The 14,396-nt window shown below is 54.3% G+C and overlaps 1 protein-coding gene across 1 annotated transcript in view; it reads right to left on the bottom strand.

Moving 5' to 3' along the window:
* The window catches only part of LOC139232663 (multifunctional procollagen lysine hydroxylase and glycosyltransferase LH3-like), a 75,811-nt gene extending 63,289 nt beyond the window's left edge, over nucleotides 1-12,522 (bottom strand). Inside the window, exons 1-3 of the mRNA XM_070863124.1 lie at nucleotides 12,368-12,522; nucleotides 3,701-3,792; nucleotides 1,786-1,922 (exon numbers count right to left, since the gene is read on the bottom strand). Coding sequence (XP_070719225.1) covers nucleotides 1,786-1,922; nucleotides 3,701-3,792; nucleotides 12,368-12,452 — 314 coding nt within the window. The 5' untranslated portion in view covers nucleotides 12,453-12,522. The remainder of the gene's footprint in view (nucleotides 1-1,785; nucleotides 1,923-3,700; nucleotides 3,793-12,367) is intronic.
* Between the last annotated feature and the right edge of the window lie 1,874 nt (nucleotides 12,523-14,396).

A 14,396-nucleotide genomic window follows, 5' to 3' on the forward strand; every position in this document is an offset into this window, starting at 1 on the left:
TTCTCCGCAGTCCAGGCCGAGGAGCTGGGAGCTCATCAGAGGTGCTGCTACAGCGCTGCCAGTGGCAGGAAGAGGTAATTACAGTGTGACATGTTTACATACGTAATTCCCATGATAAATATGGATTTGGGAACTTAAAGGGAAAAAGTTGAGACAGCCGTGCTAAAACCGGGAAATGGGATTTTGTCGACGGGAACAAGTTACATTTATCTCGCGCCTTTAAAGTAGTAAAAACGGCCCAGGGTGCTTCATTGGAGCGATTATCAGACGAAATTTGACACCGAGCCAAGTCAGGCGATATTAGAAAAGATGACCATTTCCCGGTTTTAGCACGGCTGTCTCAACTTTTTCCCTTTAAGTTCCCAAATCCATATTTATCATGGGAATTACGTATGTAAACATGTCAAACTTGATCGAAAGAGGTAGGTTTTAAGGAGCGTCTTAAAGGAGGGGAGAGAGGCGGAGAGGTTTAGGGAGGGAGTTCCAGAGCTTGGGGCCCAGGCAACAGAAGGCTCGGCTACCGATGGTGGAGCTATTATAATCAGGGATGCTCCAGAGGGCAGAATTAGAGGAGCGCAGACATCTCGGGGGCCGGGGGTGAGGGGTGGGTTGTGGGGCTGGAGGAGGTTACAGAGATAGGGAGGGGCGAGGGCCATGGAGGGATCTGAATGGAAGAAAAATTAAATCGTCCAGAATTCCCATTCTTGATCCATGTCACAGGCCAGGCAGAGACAGGGCCGGGCGAGGCCCCCCACAGTCGGATAGCGTGCCGACGGTCATGGTCTGGATTGGCACGGGAGGGGATGCCCGCCAGGGGCAAAGTGACGGAAGGGGTCTGCAGCCGGATCCAAGGCGGTAAACAGCACAATTCCAGGCACGGAGCAGACGGTGCCCGGGGGGCGGGGGGAACGCGAGCAGCGGTTGCGGACGAGCACAGACGGCGCATGCCCAACGCCCGCCCTTCCCCCTGCCTGCACCGCAGTGGAATATCCCGCACAAGTATATGCACCTCCTAAAACGCCGCCATTTCCTCACTGACTGGAACACCGTGGTGGAGTTGGGGGGTGGGGGGGGGGGGGGTGCGGGGAGGAGACCGGGGAAAACTGTGCTCGGCAGTAAACAAAACCGAGCGACGATTCGCAACGATGCGGTGCACGGAGTTCGCCAAAATGCAAGTGGCCAGGCTGACCCTGGCAACCATCCTGGCAACAACCCTGACAACCACCCGGGCCTCCCCTGACAACCACCTAGACCTACCCTGGCAACCATCCTGACAACCACCCGGGCCTCCCCTGACAACCACTTAGACCTACCCTAGCAACCATCCTGGCAACCACCCGGGCCTACCCTGACAACCACCCGTGCCTACCCTGACAACCACCTAGACCTACCCTGGCAACCATCCTGACAACCACCCAGGCCTCCCCTGACAACCACTTAGACCTACCCTAGCAACCATCCTGGCAACCACCCGGGCCTACCCTGACAACCACCCTGGCAACCACCCGGGCCTCCCCTGACAACCACCTAGACCTAGCCTGGCAACCAAGCGGGCCTCCCCTGCCAACCACCTAGACCTACCCTGACAACCACCCTGGCAACCACCCGGGCCTACCCTGACAACCACCTAGATCTACCCGGACAACCACCCTGGCAACCACCTAGATCTACCCGGACAACCACCCTGGCAACCACCTGGGACACCCTTGGCAACCACCTAGACCTACCCCGACAACCACCCTGAGAACCACCCGGGCCTCCCCTTGGCAACCACCGGGGGCCTACCTGTCCACGAACATCACGATCAGGTCTTCCTGGGCCGCGTGCTTCTCCATCTCCTTCTGCAGCCACCGCACTTTCTGCCCGCCTCCCACCGTCCGGGCCACATCGCCTCCCTTCCACTCTTCGCCCAGGCCCAGGGTCTAAGATTGATGAGGAGGAGGAGGAGGAGGAAAGAAAATAAAATGAACCGAAGCACTGGGCGCGGGGAGAGAATTAACACACAACGTACAACACAGGAACAGGCCATTCGGCCCAACAGGTCCGTGCGGTGTAGGTGATGTGCTCCCCACAAGCCTCCTCCCACCTCCTCGTCATCTAAAGGGCTTCACTCAATTAGGAACTTTAGCTAACTTCAAGGGGACAGGAAATCACTGGCGTAGCCCGGGGAGTTCCCTTCGTGCGAATTCCTAGACGCAAGACGAATGTCTTGAAACATTAATATAATTAATTATCGGACATATTACTGTCTGTAGCTTGGACCAGGAATATTGGTTCCTGGGATGTGGGCGTCGCTGGCAAGGCCGGCATTTATTGCCCATCCCCAATTGCCCCTCGAGAAGGTGGTGGTGAGCCGCCATCTTGAACCGCTGCAGTCCGTGTGGTGAAGGTGCTCCCACAGTGCTGTTAGGGAGGGAGTTCCAGGATTGTGATAAAGGGTAAGGGACATCGACACTATGTTTAACGCGAGGGCGGGTTATTCTCGGCCGGCAGTGCCTTGGGTCCATCGGATGGATTTGCCGGTCAGCGGGTGCAGCGGGTAAATCGCACCGGTGCCAATGTGCCCGCTGTTGGTGGTGTGGGCCGCTCCCCAGACCTACAGGCCGCAAGACCCCTGGTGGTAGAGGCCATGGTTACGATACCAGCCTGGCAACCTAGAGGTCGTGAGTTCAAACCTCACACGGGCCAGTTGGGAATTGGATGAATAATTGCAGGATTCCGGCGGGCAAACACCGCCGACCGAAAAATAAATTGGGAAAATAACCAGCGGTCCCCGAGGAACGTAGACTTGCGCTCGGAGGCCTAGTTTCACAGTCCCGTGCGTGCGGGAACATGTCTTCCAGGATCGTACATGTATCCTGGGGTCACGAGGGCCTGGACCACCAATCACAGTGTCGTATTCTCAGTCATAATGACGTAAGCTCCAAGCGCCCATTACCATCGATGAGAATACCCCGAAAGTCAAATAAAAAACACAAATATACATTTTTTTTTTTTTTAAACACACCACTTTTTTTTCCAATCAATAGAAATTGCATTAAATTTAAATGTTTGCGGAAAATTTTTAATTAAAAATGTTTTAATAGCGTTACAGGGTTAAATATAAAAATAAGTCATAATTTTTCCACGTTTTAAAACTCTTACGCCTCCAGTGCACCAGAGCAGCCTTCGGCCGCCTGAGGAAGAGAGTGTTCGAAGACCAGGCCCTCAAATCAGCCACCAACCTCGTGGTCTACAGGGCTGTAGTGATACCCGCCCCCCTGTATGGCTCAGAGACGTGGACCATGTACAGCAGACACCTCAAGTCGCTGGTAAAAGTACCAGGGGTGAGAGTTTGAAGGACAGTCGCTGGGCAAATGGCCCAAATCTGTGCCCTGCTGATGCCCTTTCTCCCCGGGGATGCGAGCGACCGGTCAAGAGAGACACTGAGAGATCGCAAAAGCCGGCTCCCAGCGCGTGCGTACATCGTACGCGGCCAGGGGAAAACGCCACAATTTTCGGGCCAATCAATCGGACGATTTGTGGGTCGGTGCCAGTAAACATGACCACGAAAGATGGGGGCGAGGGTGGGGGGGGAGGAAGAGGAGGTTGCGATTGTCATTTTAAAAAGCCCTCCTCCTCCTCCTCCTCCCATCCCCAGCTCCTACCCCACCCCACCCCCTCCACCAAACGTCTGCAGCTGACCCCGTCTCATTCCTACCTTGACGGTGTAGTTAAAATGCTTTGCTGTGCGGATGAAGCGTTTGTATCCGTCGGTCTCACTGGTTGCCGCGGTGAGCACCAACAAGTTATCTGGGGGAAGAGAGAGACACCCCAGGTTAAAGGTCAAATACAATTACATCGCCACGCAGAAATGGAACAGGACCCTTTTCATTCACCGCCCCCTCCATTCGAGTCGAGCAGACCAGGCCGATATTCTCCAGCGTTTGGAAGAATGGAGATCTCTTCGAAACATACAGGGCTCAACAGGGCAGAACCAGGGGTCGCAGTCTCAGAATAAGGGGTCGGCCATTTAGGACGGAGATGAGGAGGAATTTCTTCTCATAATTTTATACACCTCAATCAGGTCTCCCCTCAGCCTCCTCTGTTCCAAAGAAAACAGACCCAGCATCTCCAATCTTTCCTCATTGCCAAAATTCTCCAGTCCCGGCAACATTCTTGTAAATCTCCTCTGCACCCTCTCCAATGCAATCACATCTTTCCTGTAATGTGGTGACCAGAACTGCACGCAGTACTCCAGCTGTGGCCTAACTAGTGGTATATACAGTTCAAGCATAACCTCCCTCCTGCTCTTGTATTCCATGCCTCGGCCAATAAAGGCAAGTATCCCGTATGCCTTCTTAACCACCTTCTCTACCTGGCCTGCTACCTTCAGGGGTCTGTGGAGCTGCACTCCAAGGTCCCTCTGTTCCTCTACACTTTAAGGTATTGAGGGAATCGAGGGATATGGGGATAGTGCAGGAAAGTGGAGTGGAGAAAGAAAGACTTGCATTTATATAGCGCCTTTCACAACCACCAGACATCCCAAAGCGCTTTACAGCCAATGAAGTACTTGTGGAGTGCAGTCACTGTTGTAATGTGGGAAACGCCAACTTGCGCACAGCAAGCTCCCACACGCAGCAATGTGATAATGACCCAGATAATCTGTTTTTGTGGTGTTGATTGAGGGATAAATATTGGCCCCAGGACACTGGAGAGAACTCCCCTGCTCTTCTTCGAAATAGTGGCCGGGGGATCTTTTACGTCCACCTGAGAGAGCAGACGGGGCCTCGGTTTAACGTCTCATCCGAAAGACGGCACCTCCGGCAGTGCGGGGCTCCCTCAGTACTGCACTGGGAGTGTCAGCCTAGATTCTTTTTTCTTGTGAGTCGAAGATCAGCCATGATCTTATTGAATGGCGGAGCAGGCTCAAGGGGCCGAATGGCCGACTCCTATCCCTATTTCTTATGTTCTTACGTTTATTACATGACCATGTTGGCAGGAAGGAAAGTGTCTAGTCACGATGCCCCGAGCATCATGGGGTGCAGCGCAGGCTTAATGGACCAACTGGTCATTACCTGCCCATCACTTGTGTATGGAGGCTTCACTCCATGGGCACGAAAACCAGGCTGACACTCCCGGTGCAGTGCCGAGGGAGCGCCGCACTGTCGGAGGGGCAGTGCCGAGGGAGCGCCGCACTGTCGGAGGGGCAGTGCCGAGGGAGCGCCGCACTGGCGGAGGGGCCGTTTTTCGGATGAGACGTTAAACCAAGGCCCCGTCTGCCCTCTCAGGTGGACGTAAAAGATCCCACGGCCTACTTTTGGAAGATGAGCAAGGGAGTTTTCCCCGATGTCAATATTTATCCCTCGACCAACATCGCTTAAAGCAAAAAAACTGAAGATCTGGTCGTCACATTGCTTTTTGTGGGAGCTTGCTGTGCGCAAATCGGCTGCCGCGTTTCCCACACTACAACAACAAAGAACACTTCATTGGCTGTGAAGCGCTTTGGGACGCCCTGAGGTTGTGAAAGGCGCTATATAAATGCAAGTCCGATTGCTCTTTGAGCCAGTGGCGACCATGGTAAAGCTGTAAAGTGCTCTGGCCAGGGTCACAGTTCAGGAATGATGTTCAATTGTGGTAACGGAGACACAAAAGGAGAGACACCTGATCCCTGGAAGTGCTGGGGAGAACGTTCCCCAGGCTGGACTCTCGCATCAGACGACACGAGGGAAGTTCTGCTACGGTTGGATCAAGTCCTGGTTTAGCCCCAACTGGAGTAACTGCGTCCAGTTCTGGGCCCATCCCCTGAGGAAGGATATATTGGCGTCAGAGCGGGAGCAGCTCAGATTCACCAGAGCGATACTGCGGCTAAAATTATGAGGATAGGTTGCATAAATTGCCTCGAGTATAGAAGATTAAGCGCCGATCTAATTGAGGTGTTTAAGATGACTAAAGAATTCGATCGGCATGTTGGCCTTCATAGCGAGAGGATTTGAGTATAGGAGCAGGGAGGTCTTACTGCAGTTCTACAGGGCCTTGGTGAGGCCTCACCTGGAATATTGTGTTCAGTTTTGGTCTCCTAATCTGAGGAAGGACATTCTTGCTATTGAGGGAGTGCAGCGAAGGTTCACCAGACTGATTCCCGGGATGGCAGGACTGACATATGAGGAGAGACTGGATCGACTGGGCCTGTATTCAATGGAATTTAGAAGGATGGGAGGGGGTCTCATAGAAACATATAAAATTCTGACGGGACTGGACAGGTTAGATGCAGGAAGAATGTTCCCAATGTTGGGGAAGTCCAGAACCAGGGGTCACAGTCTAAGGATAAGGGGTAGGCCATTTAGGACGGAGATGAGGAGAAACTTCTTCACCCAGAGAGTGGTGAACCTGTGGAATTCCCTACCACAGAAAGTTGTTGAGGCCAATTCGTTTGATATATTCAAAAGGGAGTTAGATGTGGCCCTTACGGCTAAAGGGATCAAGGGGTATGGAGAGAAAGCAGGAATGGAGTACTGAAGTTGCATGATCAGCCATGATCTTATTGAATGGTGGTGCAGGCTCGAAGGGCCGAATGGCCTGCTCCTGTACCTATTTTCTATGATAGCGTAGATAGAGAAAGTGTTGCCTCTGGTGGGGGGAGTCCAGAACAAGGGGAGGGGGGGGGGGGTAACCTTAGAGTTCAGGGGTGGCATCAGGAAGCACTTCTTCACACAAAGGGTGGTGGGAATCGGGAACTCTCTCCCGTCTAATATCGGTCTGAGGCAGTGGGGGCAATTGAAAATTTGAAAACCTTTCCTGCAAAATAACGGCGGGCAGAAATAGTCCGACGCGATCGTGCAGGAAGTGCGAGGTGCAGGACACGGCACAGGGAGCAGATACCAACACGCCCAGGACATGAGCAACCATCGTCAGTCCCCTACACACAGCCCCCAGGGTGGAGGCACTCCTGAATGGGTGGCAGGTTTGGAGATAAAATATTGCCCTTCGGGGACTGAACGTTACCCATGCAGAAACAATCGGACTCTGTCCCTCCTCTCCCCATCCCCCACCTTCAGCGTGTTCCGTGCAACAGGCTTCAACATGACTTGTGCTCACAGAGTCCAGGTCTCAAAGTTGTTTATTATGAGGGATGTCCCTGCTGGGGAAAGGAATTCGTTTCCATTGCAAGTACCACGGCACGGGGTTAGATACAGAATAAAGCTCCCTCTACACTGTCCCATCAAACACTCCCAGGGCAGGTACAGCACGGGGTTAGATACAGAATAAAGCTCCCTCTACACTGTCCCATCAAACACTCCCAGGGCAGGTACAGCACGGGGTTAGATACAGAGTAAAGCTCCCTCTACACTGTCCCATCAAACACTCCCAGGGCAGGTACAGCACGGGGTTAGATACAGAGTAAAGCTCCCTCTGCACTGCACCTTACGAAGCTTACTTACTCTGCCCACCAAGGGGATGGAGTGTACACCAATGCGGGGGAGGTGGGTTTGGTTACGGATGGAACGGGTTATAAACACAGTGACACTCGCTACCCCAGCCAGTGCAGCGCTGGATCGTTGGGGTTGATCGGGGCAACGGTGACCCGGGGCACTGGCCAGATGTGGTGTCCAGCGTGCCTTCCTTTTGGGGGGCCGGGGTGAGTGGGGAGGGGACACGGAGGAGGAACGATTCACGGTCAACCTGCCCTCGCCCAGCAGAATCCCGCGAGCTACTGCACCGTGCCTCATCAGCTGTGGCTCAGTGGGCAGCACCCTTGCCTCGGAGTGAGAAGATTGTGGGTTCAAGTCCCACTCCAGAGACTTGAGCACGGAAATCCAGGCCAACACTCCCAGTGCAGCACTGAGGGAGCGCCGCACTGTCGGAGGGGCAGTACTGAGGGAGCACCGCACTGTCGGAGGGGCAGTACTGAGGGAGCGCCGCACTGTCGGAGGGGCAGTACTGAGGGAGCACCGCACTGTCGGAGGGGCAGTGCTGAGGGAGCGCCGCACTGTCGGAGGGGCAGTGCTGAGGGAGCGCCGCACTGTCGGAGGGGCAGTGCTGAGGGAGCGCCGCACTGTCGGAGGGGCAGTGCTGAGGGAGCATCGCACTGTCGGAGGGGCAGTGCTGAGGGAGCACCGCACTGTCGGAGGGGCGGTACTGAAGGAGCGCCGCACTGTCGGAGGGGCAGTACTGAGGGAGCACCGCACTGTCGGAGGGGCAGTGCTGAGGGAGCACCGCACTGTCGGAGGGGCAGTGCTGAGGGAGCACCGCACTGTCAGAGGGGCGGTACTGAGGGAGCGCCGCACTGCCGGAGGGGCCGTCTTTCGGATAAGACATTAAACCGAGGCCCCGTCTGCTCTCTCAGGTGGATGTAAAAGATCCCACGGCCACTATTTGAAAGAAGAGCAGGGGGAGTTCTCCCCGGTGTCCTGGGGCCAATATTTATCCCTCAATCAACGCAACAAAAAACAGATTATCTGGGTTATCACCACCTTGCTGTTTGTGGGAGCTTGCTGTGCGCACATTTGCTGCTGCATTACAACAGTGACTACACTCCAAAAGTACTTCATTGGCTGTAAAGCGCCTTGAGACATCCGGTGGTCGTGAAAGGCGCTATATAAATGCAAGTCTTTCTTTCTTTCTTTCCGAGTCCCAACGTCTTTGAGCTTTGAGGGGTACAGTCGCATCTTGGTTATGTTACTGGACGAATAATCTAGTCTCTGCACTAATGATCCGGAGACACAGGTTCAAATCCCACCACGGCAGCTGGGGAATATAAATTCAATTAATTAAATAAATCTACATTAAAAAGCTAGTATCAGTAATGGTGACCATGAAACTACCGGATTGTCGTAAAAACCCATCTGGTTCACTAATGTCCTTCAGGGAAGGAAATCTGCCGCTCTTACCCGGTGTGGGCCTATATGTGACTCCAGACCCACAGCGCTGTGGTTGGTTCTTAACTGCCCTCTGAAATGGCCCAGCGAGACACTCAGTCATATAAGGCAGCTCACCACCACCTTCTCGAGGGGCAATTAGGAATGGGCAATAAATGCCGGCCTTGCCAGCGACGCCCACATCCCAGGAACAAATAAATTAAATAAAACACAGGTAGCAGAATCATCGGCCAATCAGCTCCTCTCAAAGACTTGCATTTATATAGCGCCTTTCACGACCACCGGACGTCCCAAAGCGCTTTACAGCCAATGAGGCAACCTTTCGAAGTGCAGTCACTGTTGTAATGTGGGAAACGCCAATTTGCGCACAGCAAGCTCCCACTCACAGCAATGTGATAATGACCCAGATAATCTGTTTCAGTGATGTTTATTGAAGGATAAATATTGACCCCAGGACACTGGGGAGAACTCCCCTGCTCTTCTTCGAAATAGTGCCCACGGGATCTTTTACGTCCACCTGAGAGAGCAGACGGGGCCTCGGTTTAACGTCTCATCCGAAAGACGGCCCCTCCGACAGTGCGGCGCTCCCTCAGCACTGCCCCTCCGACAGTGCGGCGCTCCCTCAGCACTGCCCCTCCGACAGTGCGGCGCTCCCTCAGCACTGCCCCTCCGACAGTGCGGCGCTCCCTCAGCACTGCCCCTCCGACAGTGCGGCGCTCCCTCAGCACTGCACTGGGATTGTCAGCCTGGATTTATGTGCTCAAGTTTCTGGAGTGGGACTTGAATTAACGTGGGGGGAGCTTTCCACCCCCCCCACCCCCCCCCCCCCCCCCCCTCAATGTCCTGGCACATTATTTATCACCCACCAACACCTTGGAGTTAACCTCAAACCTGCCACACATGATGGACTGCACCAATATATAATCAGGGCAGGCTGACCTCTGAACCCAGGGCGGCTCATTCCTTCACCACCCCCCCCACCAGCAGCACCCACGGCTGAGCAGCAGGAATCTAACCCGAGGTGACCTTTGCACTTTGAACCCAGTGGGTCAAGCCCTTTAACACTCAGCTGTCTCGCCTGCCTTTATGCTCCTCGGGCACCCAATACACATTCACGGCATATTCCACCACAAAACAAATGGTGTTTTTAAAAATATAAATAAAATCTGTTCACTACTCCTTAACAAGCTCCGACTGGAAAACGAGACTTGCATTCAAAACCACCGGATGTCCAAATGCACTTCACAGCCAATGACGTACTTTCTGAAGTGTGGCCACTGTTGTAATGTGGGAAACGCGGCAGCCAATTTGCGCACAGCAAGCTCCCACAAACAGCAATGTGATAATGACACAGATAATCTGTTTCTTTGCTTTACTGTCAGCTGTAGTTCAGTGGGCAGCATATTCGCCTCTGAGTCAGAAGGTTGTGGGTTCGAGTCCCACTCCAGGGATTTGAGCACAAATAATCTAGGCTGACACTCCCAGTGCAGTGCTGAGGGAGCGCCGCACTGTCGGAGGGGCAGTGCTGAGGGAGCGCCACACTGTCGGAGGGGCAGTACTGAGGGAGCGCCGCACTGTCGGAGGGGCAGTGCTGAGGGAGCGCCGCACTGTCGGAGGGGCAGTGCTGAGGGAGCGCCACACTGTCGGAGGTGCCGTCTTTCGGATGGGACGTTAAACCGACAGTGCAGCGCTCCCTCAGCACTGCCCCCACCATCAACATCCTGGGGGTCACCATTGACCAGAAACTTAACTGGACCAGCCACATAAATACTGTGGCTACAAGAGCAGGTCAGAGGCTGGGTATTCTGTGGTGAGTGTCCCACCTCCTGACTCCCCAAAGCCTCTCCACCATCTACAAGGCATAAGTCAGGAGTGTGAGGGAACACTCTCCACTTGCCTGGATGAGTGCAGCTCCAACAACACTCGAGAAGCTCGACACCATCCAGGACAAAGCAGCCCGCTCGATCGGCACGCTACCCAGCACCTTCAACACTCACTCCCTCCACCACCGGCGCCCCCTGGCTGCAGTGTGCACCATCTACAAGATGCACTGCAGCAACTCGCCAAGGCTTCTTCGGCAGCACCTCCCAAACCCAGCGACCTCTACCCCCTAGAAGGACAAGGGCAGCAGGCGCATGGGAACACCACCACCTCCACGTTCCCCTCCCAGTCACACACCATCCCGACTTGGAAATATATCGGCCGTTCCTTCATCGTCGCTGGGTCACAATCCCGGAACTCCCTCCCTAACAGCACTGTGGGAGCACCTTCACCACACGGACTGCAGCGGTTCAAGAAGAACATAAGAACATAAGAAATAGGAGTCGGCCATTCGGCCCCTCGAGCCTGCTCCGCCATTCAATAAGATCATGGCTGCTCCGATCATGGACTCAGCTCCACTTCCCTGCCCGCTCCCCATAACCCCTTATCATTCAAGAAACTGTCTATCTCGGTCTTAAATTTATTCAATGTCCCGGCTTCCACAGCTCTGAGGCAGCGAATTCCACAGATTTACAACCCTCAGAGAAGAAATTCCTCCTCATCTCAGTTTTAAATGGGCGGTCTCTTATTCTAAGATCATGCCCCCTAGTTCTAGTCTTCCCCATCAGTGGAAACATCCTCTCTGCATCCACCTTGTCAAGCCCCCCTCATAATCTTATACATTTCGATAAGATCACCTCTCATTCTTCTGAATTCCAATGAGTAGAGGCCTAACCTCCTTTCCTCATAAGTCAACCCCCTCATCTCCGGAATCAACCGAGTGAACCTTCTCTGAACTGCCTCCAAAGCAAGTATATCCTTTCGTAAATATGGAAACCAAAACTGCACGCAGTACTCCAGGTGTGGCCTCACCAATACCCTGTATAACTGTAGCAAGACTTCCCTGCTTTTATACTCCATCCCCTTTGCAATAAAGGCCAAGATACCATTGGCCTTCCTGATCACTTGCTGTACCTGTATACTGCGCCTTACCACCACCTTTACAAGGAGCAGTTCTGGGCGGGCATTAAATACTGGGCCCTGCCAATCCTGGGACGACATTGAGCATGAACCACTTGAAATAAAAACACACACACACACACACACACACACACGCGATCTGGTGCCTTTATCCCCAGGGCTCTTTGCCTTACTGTGCATTGTACAGTTCCCAAAAAGCAAATGCATTGCCAGCAAAGGGCTTTGTGGCAGATTTGGATTTGTCCTTAACTGCACACTAAAGCCAGGATAAGAAGCTTGTGTCTGCACTGACTTGAGAACACAGGTCCTCGCTGAAAATCCTCGGCCCTCCTGGGAATTGAGAGGCGCTCAGGGTCAGGAGGAGGAGAAATCCCACTCTTCAAACTCAGCTCAAACCTCCAGCTCTTGCACGTCCTCACTGTTGGTGAATTGGATGTTTTGTCTCTCCCTGGGAATGTCTGGGCTTTTAAAAAGACCTATTTTTTTCTGTATGTCTGTATCTGTATCTCTCTCTCTCTCTCTCCCCCCCCACCTTCCTCTTTCCTTACCTGTAGAAAGGGGCTTCGGGTCGGCGGCTGTGACCCAGCCAGACCCCAGCAGGACACAGCAGGCTCCCAGGAGCAGCAAAGACATCTTTTAATTCGCTTTCTGCGCTGGGCTCAGCCCGTCCGCCACTTCCCCGAAACCCCCCGACACTGTTGCAACTGACTCGCTACACTGTAACTGACACCTCGGCCAATCAGCGCTCGCCCCGGCCCCTGATGGGCAGCTGGCTCGGCCAATGGCATAGCAGGCTGGGTGGGCGGATCCTCCAACAACCGCCTCACACCACCCAATAACTTTCTCACACAACAAATAGTTCTGGGAAACTGAGAGGAGGAGATAGAGAGAGAAAGGGAAGGAGGAGGAGATAGAAATAGAGAGAGAGAGAGAGGGAGGGGAGGAAATAGAGAAAGAGAGAAAGGGAAGGATCACCGTGCCACGTCCGTGACAATTTGGCAAGAGGTTTGAGAGAGGGAAGGAAATAGGGAGAGAGAGGGAAGAGGAATAGAATGAGAGGGGAGAGGGGACTGGGAGAGAGGGAGGAAAGTGAGGGGGGAGAGAGAGAGAGAGAGGGAGGGGATATAGGGAGGGAGGATAAGGGGGGATAAAGGGAGGGGATAGGGAGAGAGGGGGGAGGAGAGAGAGGGGAGAGGGGAGAGAGAGGGGAAAGGGGGGAGAGAGAGAGGAGACGGGGAAGAGAGAGGGGATGGAGGGGGGAAGAGAGAGGGGATGGAGGGGGGGAAGAGAGAGGGGATGGAGGGGGGGAAGAGAGAGGGGATGGAGGGGGGGAAGAGAGAGGGGATGGAGTGGAGGGATGATAGAGGGATGGGATAGGGAGAGGAGAGAGAGGGGGAGGTAGAGGAGGAAGGAGGAGAGAGGGAAGGGGAAAAATTACTCAATCTTTGACATCTGCACAAAGGAAGCAACACTTTCTTCACGCTGATCAAATCCAATTTTTTTTTATATAGAAAATCAGATTGACTGGAATCGTAACTGGGACATTCAATCCGAAAAGTTGCTGAAATTTCTTCCAAGGGCAGAGCCAGAGAGGAAGCATTTCTATAGCGCCTTTCACATCCTCGGGACATCCAAAAGCACTTTACACCCAACGAAGTACTTTTTGGAGTGTAGTCGCTGTTGTAATGTAGGGAAACGGGGCAGGCAATTCACGCTCAGCAAGCTCCCACACACAGCAAGTGATTAAGACGGCACCTCCGACAGTGCAGCACTCCCTCGGAACTGCTTCGGAGTTCGGTGTCAGCAGTGGCTCAGTGGGTAGCTCTCTCTCCATCGCTTCTGAGTCAGAAGGTTGAGGGTTCGGGTCCCACTCCAGAGACTTGAGCACATAAATCCAGGCTGACACTCCCAGTGCAGTGCTGAGGGAGCGCCGCACTGTCGGAGGGGCGGTACTGAGGGAGCGCCGCACTGTCGGAGGGGCAGTGCTGAGGGAGCGCCGCACTGTCGGAGGGGCGGTACTGAGGGAGCGCCGCACTGTCGGAGGGGCAGTGCTGAGGGAGCGCCGCACTGTCGGAGGGGTGGTACTGAGGGAGCGCCGCACTGTTGGAGGGGCGGTACTGAGGGAGCGCCGCACTGTCGGAGGGGCAGTGCTGAGGGAGTGCCGCACTGTCTGAGGGGCAGAGCTGAGGGAGTGCCGCACTGTCGGAGGGACAGTACTGAGGGAGCGCCGCACTGTTGGAGGGGCGGTACTGAGGGAGCGCCGCATTGTCGAAGGGGTCGTACTGAGGGAGCGCCGCACTGTCGGAGGGGCAGTGCTGAGGGAGCGCCGCACTGTCGGAGGGGCGGTACTGAGGGAGCGCCGCACTGTTGGAGGGGTGGTACTGAGGGAGTCCCGCATTGTCGGAGGGGCAGTACTGAGGAAACTCCACACTGTCAGAGGGGCAGTACTGAGGGAGCGCCACACTGTCGGAGGGGCAGTGCTGAGGGAGCTCCGCACTGTCGGAGGGACAGTGCTGAGGGAGCACCGCACTGTCGGAGGTGCCGTCTTTCAGATGAGATGTTAAACCGAGGCCCCGT

The sequence above is a fragment of the Pristiophorus japonicus genome, chromosome 20 (genome assembly GCF_044704955.1).
Source record: "Pristiophorus japonicus isolate sPriJap1 chromosome 20, sPriJap1.hap1, whole genome shotgun sequence".
Classification (NCBI taxonomy): domain Eukaryota; kingdom Metazoa; phylum Chordata; class Chondrichthyes; family Pristiophoridae; genus Pristiophorus; species Pristiophorus japonicus.